The sequence below is a fragment of the Fibroporia radiculosa genome (assembly GCF_000313525.1).
Source record: "Fibroporia radiculosa TFFH 294 genomic supercontigs, scaffold1420, whole genome shotgun sequence".
NCBI classification, from domain to species: domain Eukaryota; kingdom Fungi; phylum Basidiomycota; class Agaricomycetes; order Polyporales; family Fibroporiaceae; genus Fibroporia; species Fibroporia radiculosa.
Genome location: NW_012133297.1, coordinates 1 through 13,645, shown reverse-complemented (window position 1 = coordinate 13,645; position 13,645 = coordinate 1). Strand labels below are relative to the sequence as shown.

Here is a 13,645-nt window from a genome sequence, read left to right as displayed (position 1 = left end):
GGCCGTTGAAGCTGATAGCAACTTCCACAATACAGCCAAGCCAGTGCCATTAAAACATGTGACTGTAAAGTTTGGCAAATTAATGAATTCAAAATATCTCCTGCGATCCACTGCGACCATGCTCGTCCACCGACAAGAGTGAGACAGTTTTTTTGAGGTCAAAAAGAATATCTTACATTATTATGATCCTATAAACAGAAGGACTGCCCCTGCGAGTCACCGTTCGGACTACCGTGGACCCCCGTTAGGATTGGTGCGAAGTATATCCCTAAAGCTAAGCCTGAGGAAGAGCAAGGGGAGCAATTCTCGAAATGTTCACGCGGCTCAGATTCGCACTTCTATCTCGTAATGTTAGTTTCTCTCCATCGATGGATAGCAACGTCCATATTATCGCTCACGGCGACAGCACTCGGCGCTACATCAGTCCAGAGTGTTATACGCAGTAGAGCAACGTCACTACTTACCGATCTTCGCACACCCGTGTCCTCCTCGGAGATATGCTACCGCAGGTATTCATTCCTTACCGTCGCGGATGAGGGTGAGGGGCAGTCATCATCGAGATTGATCCGCAAGCACAGCAAAAGATGATTCATTCGGTACTTATGGTATCGTAGTGCACAACGACTTGTACAAGCTAGAGCAGATTGGGACTAGTCGAGTGATATGGCATCAAAACATGAGCCTACTTCACTGTTCAGATGGAAGCCAGTGCGACAGATCGGACATATCATTGAGTTCAGACGGACACATGGAGAATTATGACTGCTCAGACCTGCGGCGTATAACGATCCGTCAGTCACATACGGCGAATGAGGACAAAGCGCAAGGCACTCACACTGGCACATAAACGCACGGGATATTTCGACGCTGACAATTCGCGCAAGTCTGTCGTCCATCGCACTTAAGCTTGCGCCCTATAAAGGAGTAGGTGAGACGAGCTACGATGTGCGCAAATTCAGAGACGACCAATACCTCTGCAGAATTGACACGCCATAGCAGTTCTCCGACGAGTCCTTGGAAGTGTTGAGGGATCTCTTTCATTGCTTTGTTCTTGAGTAGGTTCAATTTGTGTCTGGTCACTATCGTCCTGTCGGTGGTGTCAGCGCATAGAGAACTATAGATCTGCAACGGGAGGACCTGGCCGGAGTTAGACATCTTCGACTTCAGAATGTTCAGTGGCGGAGGGGACGGCTACGATCGCCAGGGGTGGGGGCTATCGCGAATATAAGTTTGTTCGCATCTAAGTCGGTTCCTGCCGCGGCTGTCCCATGGATTGTTGCAATTCTCCGTACCGAAAATCCGACGGCGGGATATTGATCAATGCGACTATGCTTTATGTTGATGACAGACGTGAGCGGCGTCTACACCAACAGGGTGAAAGAAGAACGATTTGGAGTCTTCATAATGTGTCAACGCTTTCTACTTGGCAGACCGGGCTGATGCCGAGTAACAGACGAGACATCGACAAGACTCAAGATAAGTACGGTCAACAATACCCCAGAAGGAGTGCGGGCATGTAAAGTAGAGATGCATCATTTTGGGCGGATAGATGAACAACAGTGCGGCTCCATCAGCTGACGGAAGGGAGAGGGTCAGTAATGGAGAGTTCGATTAATGCGGAAATCTCCTCATCGCGATATATATTGAAGCCTTGAGGTCGTTGAAGGCTATCTGTCTATGATATTGGATGGCCTCGAGTTCATCAGCGTCTGCTGTAGAAGCGCGCAAGGCGTCCTGGGTTAGTGCTGCGTTTTCAACACACCCTTATGGACGCCTCTGGCGAGGCTCTTGTAATTGGAATCACGAGACAGTAAGCTTACCGTACAGTGTGAAGAGTCGACGAGCTCACAGTTGTAGAACGAAGAGCTGGAGAGGTATGGCACTCGGGGCTTTCGCCACGTGAATGAAACTTCGACCTTTGTCGGAACCGCAGCCCGGGGTTCTATGAATCTTGATCTCGTTCGACAGAGTCGAGACGGTCGCTGCGGTCCTCTTGCTATGATTGCTCCAGGAGATCCGCCCCGATTCAGGCTAAGGCAAGAAGCACAAGTCGCACGTCTCACGACATGCAGCAACGGCGTGGCGATTGTCTGAGTGGCCATTTCAAGTTCCTGGACTACCCCAGTCAGTCAGTATCGTTTGTATGTCAAAGTATAAATAGGATACAGTTAAGTTCTCCTGGGAATCCATTTTCAATGTGGAGCGCGTATGCCTGCGAATACGTCAACACCCTCGACCGCTATGAAATATGTGATGACGAAGAACACGTAGTAGTCACGCACCAACTCCAGCATCGGTAGGGCACTGCCAGAACCATGGAATTTGGTGTCAGTGAAAATGAAATCATAAACGGCACCACACAAACACCGACTCGTATCTCGTGACGAACGAAATGAATCAAGTTGTATCGGACAATGCAAGATACCCACGCAGTACTCAACCATCGTAACTAGTCTCTACGCGCTCTCCTAGAAACCACAATATGTTGTGTCATATGATGACTACGGCTTTATGATCAATGACACACCAAACTATACAAGAAGTGCGTAATAGACGCTACAGTGCCCACGGGCAGATAAGACGTACATGTAAATACACTTGATCAGATACATTATACTGTAATGTCGCTTCCATTATGCCAAACATATCTTACACTGGAGCTGCAGTGGATTAAAGCGTCAGTGTGTCTTTATGCCCCTTCTCGCTCTCCACCTCCCCGGGGATGTCGTCGAGCTAATCGATAAACATGTCATACTGTGGGTGTGCATACGGAGAAAAGGTGGAGACCAACCTGATCGAGGTCGACGAGGCATGACTTTATGACCCTCACGGCTTTCATGAGATCCTCTTCGGATATGACAAGCGGAGGTGCGAATCGGATGCTAGTGCGGGCCATTTCACATCTTCCATCACTTAACCGTCAATAGACGGAACTTACATGTTAACATGGGTAGGCTTGGCTAGAACGCCTCGGCTCTTCAATAGGAGACAGAACTGCCACGCAGTGCGCCCATTAGTACTAGCCTCTTCATCAAGGACTAGAGCATTGAAGAGGCCGCGGCCGCGGACAGTACGGATGAGTGGTGAATCGATGGCTTTGATACCGTTCCGGAATTTCTCGCCCAATACTTCAGCGCGATGCGCCAAGTTCTCCTCGACAAGGACATCGAGTGCCGTCATCGCTACTGCGCAACCAAGTGGATTGCTAGAGAGACGTAAGAAATTTATTATCAGCTTCAAAGACGGTAGATCACTCACCCTCCATATGTGCTGCCATGCTCACCGGGTTGAATGCACAGCATGATATCTCGGTCAGCCAGCACAGCTGATACTGGATAAACTAACAGCACAACAGCTCAGCAACCGGAACAAGATAACCTTATCAACAGCAATCACCTCCACCAGACAAAGCTTTCCCAAGAAGCACAATATCCGGCCTTACATTATCGTGCTCGCAGCATAACATCTTACCAGTACGGCACAGACCCTATTCGGAGCTAACATTACGAATTTCGTAATCTGCACGCAAAACAACATACCGTTTGGATTTCATCGCAAATAAGTAGCACATTATGCTTAGTGCATAGCTCACGGACTTTCGCGAGATAGCCTGCAGGAGGTACGACGACTCTGGAATTAGACAGAAACTCAGCAGGTGCTGGGATCGTTGGCAATTCATACATACCCAGCTTCGCCCTGAATTGGCTCCACTAAGAATGCGGCAACATTCTTTCCATGAAGTTCCAGAGCACGTTCGAGGTCGGAGATTTCGCCATACCGCAGAATCCTTGATTTCCCGTTATCCTCGAACACCGGACCAACGGCTTGAAGATAGGGCCCAAACCCTCCACGGCTCTCCGGATCGGTGCTCATGCTATTCTCTTGTGTAACAAACTCAAAACCTTACTCGAGAATGGCTAGAGCACACACCTAATGACGCCGATCGTTCTTCCATGGAAGTTACCCTCAACGCTGAGCACGATGGCCTTCCCATCTTGTACACCCTTCTTCTGGTATGCCCATTTCCTGGATAGTTTAATAGCAGTTTCAACAGCCTCTGCGCCTGTGTTCATGGGAAGGACCATGTCATATCCAAACAGCTGAGTAATCTTCTGGGCAAAACTACCGAAGGTCGAATTGTAGAAAGCACGCGAGGAAAGCGTCAACTTCTGCGCCTGCTGAACGAGGGCGTTGACAATCCTGGGATGACAATGTCCCTATTGTGGAGCGAATCAGTATCATCGCTATCTGAAACTGCTTAGCGTATATCCAGATGAGTACGACAACACAATCGCCGCTCGGGCCCTAAGGGCAGTATACACCGAAGATTTACCGCGACAGCATTGGGGTGTCAAACATGCATCTGATTACACGTGGATGCATGGTCTTTAGTGCCAGAATCTGAGGGCAGATTCTTGTTTCGTAGAAACGAAACCACAAAGACAAGTACCCTTCATCAGTTTTTGGGCCGAGCCCCGATGGCCTAGTGCGAAACCCGTCCAGCTTCGAATGCAGGAGCTGCTAGATGCGTCTCTGGTGCACACTCGATCGACACCAGATTGAATGATGACAAACCTGGTTAACCGCCCTAAGAAATGAAAAAGACGGCAGTCATCAGGGTCACGCCTTCAGGACACACTATGGGATTACTCACGAATAGGCGGAGAGCATGTCGATATATTCATGCCCCTCTGGGTCCCATACCCTGCGGTCCGAGGTCAGCCCGATCGATGTATTAACCCCGTCGCAAAATGGACTCACTTTGCGCCTTTCGCTCTATCGAAAACAACGGGCAGAGGGTGGTAACTAATGACATCTGTGTCAGCATGGAGAAATCCAACAGATATAAAAGAGGACGCGCGAACTGTCTAGGCTACTGGGTTGACCATCATCGTTTCCTGTGGCTGGCACGGAATCAAATAGATCAAAGACTCGGTGGCAAAACAGATAACACGGTGATGCAATTGGTCAGGATCCTACAGGCCCTGACACTCACTTATGGGCCCCATGCTCGTGCTCAAGTCGTATTACATCTGCCGAGGTGAGATGTACCTGTCCGCCGCTTCCGTTCTTCGTGGACTTCAAGGTTCCTTTGCCACTAGGGACGTATTCAGTTGCTGAGAGCGCCGTCGGTGCCATTATCAGGAAAGTATATAGGTGATGCTTCGAGATTGTTGCTGGTGTGTGTATGACTGAGGAATGCTTTGCTGTGGATGTGGTTCCAGTTCAAGAGCGGCAGTTGAGTGGACTCGTGGAGGCTGCCCCGAGTCACGCTTCGCTCCTGGCGCCACAAAAGGAAAATGACGGCACGGATCTAAATGCGGCCTTAAAGTCGGTTGGCTCGAAACATTCGCGTACGGATATATGGATAAGAATTATCCTAGTAGTTTGTTGCAGGTGTATCAAATAAATAGCGAAACCCCTACTATGACATGACGTATAAAAAACGCTACAACTCCTATTATATCCAAGTGAGGCTAGTAGAATATACGTGAATGACAATGTTGCAATAAATAATCCGTTGGTTGTCAGATAATGATACGCATATCGAAGAGCAAAGCACAGAGATCTAATGGCCCAAGGTCTGAACGTCCCTCGCAGAGTTACCGTAACTCTGGAGGCCATTTGTTCCGAGGTTGCCATCGGCCTTCAGCATCGAACCGCGGATTCGTCGGGAACGTCAGACCATCCGAGGGGCTTCGTCCGATCGGCACTGAGGACCGTACAGTAAGTCAGGTTCTATAAAAGTAGTATGCATGAAGCCACTGACAGAACCACTCCCAGATATGGGTACCCATGACTGACTCCCAGTTCTGTCTATAGCTCCCAAGCCACCATAGATTTCCTTCCGAGCCAATCTTGCCCCATTCACTGTCCCAATGCCTCTTTGTTCGGCCTTTAGCGCTGAGCATGAGAACACATGAGTGGATGTAAGGAACAGCAGATTGGGCAATGCTTACGCGAGCTCATACCAAGCATGCAGACGTGCCAAAACTACTTTCTCGCGCTCTTTCATTCTTCGCATACCCAAAGACTCAACCGTTGTTTGGTTGTGCATGATTAAATCAACATGTGACCCCAATAGTGCCGAGGTAAATAACGTGAAAACCGCAGATCTGTCACCATTATCAGAGTGCAGATTCAAATAGAACTGCAGAATGTGGAAATACTCACAAGACGATGATAGCAATCTTTTCTCCATCGACATCCCTATATCTGATCCCTGACCTGATCACTTCCGCCATGAGGGTTGTGAAAGTCCACATGCAGAACAAACAGGCCCATCCAAGAAAGATAACGAAAAACTATATATCCCAAGCTATATTCAGCATTCCCACCACTACGCAGATAGACCTGCCTTGTGGTTGCGAGCACCAACGCATTGTCCGATCCCTGAAGGTCGATAAGCAAACAGATAGCCAAAATAACACAATGCGCATACATGGACAGTGATGATCATATCTAAGCACGCACTGAAGGTTACGTCAGTCTCACGCAAATACGGGCATGTTTTGTGGAGCCTTACCGTGCCGCAAGCACGACAATGATGAGCCCTTGGCGGCTTGACAAAGCCCTCCTTGTGACAGTACCGATACTGTGGAACAAGGACCGGATATTGCGAAGGCTCCCTCGTATACATCCGAGAAGGACGAGTCGCACTTCCATTGTGAGCGGACACATTTACATTAGTTGACCGCGCCGCATGTGCTTCAGCAATAGGAGGAAATGCATCGGTCACAGCAGCGTTATCTTCGGCTACGATTAGAACGAGCTGCAATACAAAAATCGCCCACTTCAAATATTGCTCACCATCTTGATCAGTATCGTCTGCCATCGACTGCTGTGAGTTCATGTTTCGCAATGGCTGGGCAATAGAATCCTGTTGCGCAGGAGTATAATTGAAAGCTCCCCCTGGAATATCCCTGGAGGAATCCCACCAGACCGGTAGGGCCTCGTCCACCATCGGTTGAGATTCTTTCTGCACATGCTAGATGAGGCACTTAATTCAAAAAGACTTCAGTAATGATGACAATGATGACACACATTTTTTGCGAGGCCTGGGGACGTTATGCATACCTGCGACAACCGTGAAGTTCTACTTTCCTCAAAAGATGAGATCGACATACCCGCACATAGGCCCAAATCATTAGAAGCGCAAGCACACAAAAAACCACTAGAAACCCGACTTGAACCCAGAGCGTCAACGCATGATCTACAGGCTAGCTGTTCACCACTTACTGCCTAGATGTCGACCGCCCAGCGCCCCAGTATTATGTTTAATCATAGGAACACAAAATCTGCCGATGTAAACGTAGCATGCATACGCAATGATTCCAAGAGTCACGGCAATGGTCATCTTGAGAACAATCCAGGGCATCGGTTTCCTTCGCCTTTTGTCCCGCCTCTCTCTTGAACGAGCGGTAGCCTCCTCAACAACGCCGCAGCATTTGGCTTCGTCCATACTTGGTTTGCTTTCATCTTTGGCCATGTGCGATAATAGAGGTCGTGCGGGGTAACCGTTTGGGAAACCAGATAACAACCACAGGCGTTGTCTGGATGTACGCCCGCAGCCCGTGGATTTGGACAATTGCTTCCATATGCTGTGCGCCGCTATGACGCGTAAGAAAAATCACATGATACACCCCGTTTCGAGTCCTCGACTCTTGAAGTTTGAGAGTCGAGACTTGAGTCTGAGTCTTGCCTGATATCATATCGACGGCTTCTCCTAAGTATCGTATCCTGGCCGAACGCATAATATTTAGGCGCAGTGGGCTTGAGGATTTCAGAGCTTCAGCTTGAAACCGGCTTCTGTTCATCCACTTGGTTTTTGTTACGACTACATGGGCTATAGCGATGCCGACTCGGACTCCCTTGACATTGCAGGCGACTGCAAATGCAGTCCTCTTTGCCAAAATGTCAAACTTCTTTGTCGAGGCCTGTCGTGGCCTTTCTTCCGTAGCTCATTCTGCTCTACAATGGAATGTCTGTTTTGGTGTGTTCAGATCGTGTCGCTATATGACCACTTATTGCGAGTGGATCTTGGCCTGACTAATTCTCTGCGGCGAGACCTGCCTTGGTGAGATATCCCCCGACGTATTCGCGCGGTTGGTCCATGTCTGGGAATTGGAATCAGTGTGGCCAGGATTTTTCCCATTGAGCACTGATGATGAGTCCAACAACACCCCTCCTTTGTCTACGAAACCCAAACTCCGCACTGATTCCAATTTTGTCAGTCATCGATACCAAGTTCGTTTAGTATGTTCATTGCAATGCCTGTGTTCTAAAAAGGAAGAATAAAGCAAACTCTTGAATGAAATACAGACTATACTATCTCCCCCCCATCTATAGCTGAATGTTCTGCTTCTACCAAGCATGCAGTCATCTGCAGCGACCTAGAGCTTCGAAACTGGCCGAGCTCTTTGATACGAGATCACCAACGTTCTTGCGTCGACACAGCTTGAAGCTCGATCCGCTGTCAGGTGGCGTTACCGGTTCGACAGTTATCCGAGCCGGTTGCTTAGTTTCTCCGTGAAGCTTCATTTTGGTCTTCGATCCTCGACAGCATGCTATGTTCCTCGCGTTCTCCACCACTTCGACATACAACGTCGCGTTCACAAGACGAAGTTTATACCGACGACGCTCCGCCAGCAGCGCGCTTTCCCCTTTTTTCGAGGTCACAAGGCCAATATTCACGTACTCGTCTAAGGGTCTACATCATCCGACATCACTTCGTACAGTGAGTCGTATGAGTCGTACCCGGTATAAAAAGGCCATGTCGAGGAAGATTTTATCGCTGTCTGCCAGTGGTGCTGTCTTCCAAGCATGTTCGCGCGCTGGGTCACTTATATTCTGCTCGGCCTGCTGGTCTTTACTAGTAGTGTGGGCGCAATTGGACAGGAAACCTGCGTTTCTTTCACGTCATCATCTTCGTCGTTTTCTGTCGTCAGCGGTGGTAGTGCAGCCCCGATTCTGCTCTCTGAGGATGACTGGGGAGGGGTACAACGTGCCGCGTCTGATTTTGCCATGGACATTCATTACGTTACTGGGGTCATGCCGGGGCTTTACAATGTCACTATTCCAACCACTAGTGCGAATCTGAGTAGTGCTCTTATTGGCGGCCCTCATGCAATCATTGTTGGGACACTTGGCCAGTCCTCGTTGATCAGCGAGGTGGTGAAGAACACGAACTTGGATGTTTCTTCCATCGAGGGGAAATGGGAGGCGTTTTTGACAAAGGAAGTCGCGAACCCTCTCCCTGGGATCAGCAGTGCGTATGTTATGATCGGTGCGGACAAGAGAGGCACCATCTATGCCTTGTACGATCACTCAGAACAATTCGGTGAGTATGCCTGTATGAAGAAATAGCTATGCATGTTCATCATCTCTACCGAAATGCAGGCGTGTCGCCATGGTATTGGTGAGCATGATGTCTTCGATGCCCGAGTTGGAGCTGAACGCGCTGATGTGTACAGGTGGGCCGACGTTCCGATCAAAACTCACCCCGAGCTTTACGTGACCTCGTCTGGCTGTGCGCATGGCATCCCTACTATCCAGTACCGAGGATTCTTCTTGAACGATGAGCAGCCTGCTTTGCAAAACTGGGCCATGGCAAAATTCACCAACGGGACTGGTGCGGCACTGACAGGCTCTCCGTTCAATCATTTCTTCTACACCAAACTGTATGCGTTTTGATCCCTAAAGCTGCACTTGCAGTCGTTCTGATATATGATCTCAGGTTTGAGCTCATTTTGCGTCTGAAGGGGAATTATCTATGGCCCGGTACGTGGCGTTGAATTCGCGTGAAGGGTGGAACAAACCTATTCTTCGCCCAAATTAGCAATGTGGTCAAGGTGCGCTACTATGCACACTGGTGTTGCGTTGCGACGACCTGAGCATGGCTTACTGGATTCTATAGTGCATTCGGGGTTGACGATCTTCTCAACCAGCCCCTCGCGAATTGGTACGGCATTGTGATGGGAACCAGTCATGAAGAGCCCATGATGCGGTCGATCCCCGTCGAATGGAACTTATTCGGCGTCGGTCCGTGGGATTACGATACGAATGCGCAGAACATCTACGATTTCTGGGTTGTCGGTGCTGAACGAGCGAAACCATACGAAAACATCTTCACAGTCGGCATGCGAGGAGATGGTACGTGATATGAAGTATACATATGATCTTGTTGACATCTTATGGTTCTGTATGAAGGTGATGGTGAGCTATTCTTGTTCATATCACAAAAATTGTACCCAAAGATGCTGTCGTTTGCAATAAGAACCGCTTGCGGGTGGTCAGAACATTGCGCTCTTAGAAGAAATTATCGCCAACCAGCGCACCATTTTGGGAGACACCTATCCAGGTCAAAATGTCACTACTATCCCTCAGATGTGGTGTCTTTGTGAGTGGGCCGGACATTAGCTTCGATATGCTATTCATATTCAGCCTCGCAGACCAGGAGGTCCTAGGGTACTATTACGACGGGATGACTGTACCAGATGACGTCACTCTCTTATGGCCTGACGATCTGTATGTCCTGAATGGCCGCGTGAAATCCGCTGCGACTCATCGTGAATGGTATAGCTTCGGCAACATGGAACGTCTTCCCACCATAGCGGAACGTAACAGGACAGGCGGAGCAGGTGTATACTACCACGTACGCTCTCCTGAATTCCTCCCCTCCATCTGGCACTAATAATCACCTACTTCTCGCAGTATGACCTTGCAAGTGATTGATGTTATAATGCTTGACCGCGCACTGACATCGGAGAAGGTGGGAGATTTCAGGGACTACAAATGGATTGTCGTACGTAGGTTCATATCGCCTGATTCGATCGTCCTCTCACAGAAGGAGCCTGTTTTCAGAGTAGCCAAATGACAAAGGTGTGCCACGACGTCATCCATGATTCAACCATTGTGTCTCATGCGATCATCACGGCAGACATACGAACAAATGTCGCTGGCAACAGCCCGGAATGCCACCCGTATATGGATCGTCAACGTCGGCGACCTCAAGCCCTACGAGTTGAACACCGAATTCTTCCTCACCTACGCTTGGGATACTTCACTATGGGACATGAACAACCTCGACACGTTCGTAACGTTGTGGGCGGAACGTGAATTCTCCCTCTCCTCTGAAGATGCGGCGACGGTCGCAGGCATCATCGCGAACGTCACTCGCTTTAATTCAAATAGGAAGCCCGAATTATTGAACGGCACGGTGTACAGCTTGTGGAACTACCGAGAGTGAGTCCAGCGGAATGATAGTCTGACCCGCCGCTGATTCGGGCTGCCATCGTGGAAACCAGAGCGGAGAACCAGATAGCGATGTGGCAGGCGACCAACGAATCTGCGACAGCCATCCGCAACAAGCTCGCCGAGAGCACTCTGCCCGCGTATTTTGAACTCGTCTACCATCCGGTCCAGGCTAGCTTCACTCTCTTCAACATGTGGTATGCCGCAGGGATGAACAACCTGCGTGCGTCCCAAGCGTTCCTCAGCGCCAATTACTACGCCGCCGAGGTGGAGGCTTTGTTTGACCAGGATTGGGAACTGGAGCTTGAATACGACACCCAGCTTGACGGTGCGCGTGCCATCGGATATTGTGATTTTCAGAGTCTTACATCTGCGTGCAGGGAAATGGTAAGTTTTGCTACACGATCCTGACCATCTTGGGATGTCGAGTGAATATTTCTAGGGCGCATATGATGAGCCAGACGCATGTCATGTACTACTACTGGCAGCAACCACAGGCAAATACGTAAGTCACGTACACTGAACCTGTCCAGAGTTGTGAGCGACATCCTTCCTCAGTATGCCGTATATCACCAAGTATCAAGCGCGCAAACAGGCCCTGGCCGGTGCCATGAGGATCGCACCCGAAGGTACTCAAGCAGCCTGGTACGTCTACGGTCGATCCTGAAAGAACCATGCACAAATTGCATACATAGGCCGGGTGATAACGAGTACCAGTGCGCTCAAGGATACAGCTGCCCTGATCCCACCCTTTTCTTGGACCCTTACGTGCCTGCTGGCAATCGGTACATCGACATCGGCGCTGGCGGACCTGCTCCATTCAACTTCACTGTCGCCAGCAACGTATCATGGCTGACGCTCTCTTTCACGGAGGCCTCTATCTCCCCCAGCGTCCCCGAACAGCGACTGTATGCATCGGTGGACTGGAGCCAGGTCACGGAGACAGAGTACGGGTTGATCACCCTTAATGCGAGCGTCATTGACCAGCCGAATGAGGTGTTCACCATCGGCTTCGTCGCCAACTACACCGAGGTGCCTGAAGATTTCACAGGTGAAGCGAGAATGCATCCCCGTGCCGTTTCCCTTGTGCTGATTGCATTACAGGCTTCGTCGAAGGAGACGGTACCATAACGATGGAAGCTGTGCATGCAGCGCGGAACACGTCCGTCGATGGGATCACCTGGACGAACCTACCAGGGTACGGGCGGACCCTGTCGGGGGTGACGCCGTGGCCCCGTGGGGGCGACGAGCTGAACTTCACCGTCGGGACTGGACCGAGCATGTGGGTGCGGTGTCTGCGCACGCGTGGGCCCCTGCTGACAGTGTCCGCCCGCGCAGCGAGTACGACTTTTACAACTTGCACACGTACAACGACTCGGGCAATATCACCGTCACCACGTACCTCGCCGTGACGCTGAACACGCTGGGCCCCGACCGGCCGGTGGCGCTCGGCTTCCAGGTCGACGCGGACGAGCCGCAGGTGGACTACTTTGTGCCGAACGTCACGCCGGGGACGATGCCCGCCGCGTGGAACGGCGTGGACGGCTGGGCGGCGACGAACGTCATCCCGATCACGCTCAGTTTCTACGCCGAGCCGGGCGCGCACACCTTTACGGTGGGTATGGTATCGAGCATCTCTGTCCGTCGAGTGGTCTGGCTGACGTGTGCGACGACAGCTCTGGATGATCGAGCCGACCGTGATCGTGCAGAGGATTGTTATAGGTACGCGCTTCGACTCTCCCTGTGGCTCCCGAGTCGGCTCACCGTTCCCCCGCACTGGCAGACACCGGCGGAGTGCTGTCGAGCTATCTGGGTCCCCCGGAGAGTATACAGGTGTGGTAGTAGTCCAGTGGAGCGAGGCTCCAGGCTGTGTGGTAGATACGTCGCGGACTCTATGGAACACAGATGATTTAGTACGAGTTGGTGTGGGCTTGTCTGCTTTGTGGGCTGCTCCAAGTGGGCCCCGCATCCAGTGGTAAGTCGACGGAGGCCCGGGCCGGAACGATCGAGGTCGACTTGTGGCCGTGCGTCCACCTCCTAACTTGGCCACGCCGACCTGCTCCATCTCCATCCCACTCCGTTCTCGCCCCGAGCCCGTCCAAAATGCCCCGCGCCCGCCGCCTCACGCCCTCGTACCACTACATCCGCTTCTCGGTGGCGCCCCCCCGCGCGGACGCGCTCGCCATCCGCAAGGCCATCCAAGACGCCCTCGCGCAGTCGTTCGGGCTCGTCTCCGCGCACACGTACGCCGACGTCCTCTGGGTCGCGCCCGGCGGCGCAGAGGCGGTGGTGCGGCTCGGCCACAGGTGCGTGCCCCGCCCACACACGAGATGCTCGTCGCCGACGCACCGATCCCCCCCCCCCCTTTTTTTTTTTTTTTTTCTTTTTTTTT

At 51.0% G+C, this 13,645-nt stretch overlaps 3 protein-coding genes across 3 annotated transcripts; 1 reads left to right on the top strand and 2 right to left on the bottom strand.

Moving 5' to 3' along the window:
* Positions 1–2,670: 2,670 nt before the first annotated feature.
* On the bottom strand, positions 2,671–6,245 carry FIBRA_02740 (uncharacterized protein; the record flags this gene model as incomplete). Its single annotated transcript, XM_012324593.1, has 15 exons — positions 2,671–2,733; positions 2,792–2,882; positions 2,939–3,205; positions 3,259–3,340; positions 3,397–3,487; positions 3,540–3,630; positions 3,686–3,874; positions 3,931–4,217; positions 4,576–4,588; positions 4,655–4,705; positions 4,762–4,806; positions 5,608–5,713; positions 5,771–5,904; positions 5,961–6,116; positions 6,175–6,245. The coding sequence occupies 15 exons, from the start codon at positions 6,243–6,245 to the stop codon at positions 2,671–2,673; spliced, it is 1,737 nt and encodes a 578-aa protein (XP_012179983.1).
* Positions 6,246–6,340: 95 nt separating this feature from the next.
* Positions 6,341–7,489, bottom strand: FIBRA_02739 (uncharacterized protein; the record flags this gene model as incomplete). Its single annotated transcript, XM_012324592.1, has 6 exons — positions 6,341–6,393; positions 6,443–6,473; positions 6,527–6,988; positions 7,045–7,077; positions 7,128–7,186; positions 7,240–7,489. 6 exons carry the CDS (start codon positions 7,487–7,489, stop codon positions 6,341–6,343), a joined length of 888 nt encoding a protein of 295 aa, XP_012179982.1.
* A 1,334-nt stretch (positions 7,490–8,823) lies between these two features.
* FIBRA_02738 (uncharacterized protein) lies at positions 8,824–13,095 on the top strand (the record flags this gene model as incomplete). Its single annotated transcript, XM_012324591.1, has 22 exons — positions 8,824–9,340; positions 9,400–9,418; positions 9,474–9,680; positions 9,737–9,780; positions 9,839–9,851; positions 9,917–10,152; positions 10,210–10,215; positions 10,277–10,399; positions 10,452–10,568; positions 10,627–10,654; positions 10,714–10,804; positions 10,864–10,881; positions 10,940–11,244; positions 11,307–11,581; positions 11,634–11,640; positions 11,696–11,758; positions 11,812–11,898; positions 11,949–12,304; positions 12,358–12,535; positions 12,592–12,868; positions 12,930–12,975; positions 13,037–13,095. The coding sequence occupies 22 exons, from the start codon at positions 8,824–8,826 to the stop codon at positions 13,093–13,095; spliced, it is 3,072 nt and encodes a 1,023-aa protein (XP_012179981.1).
* Between the last annotated feature and the right edge of the window lie 550 nt (positions 13,096–13,645).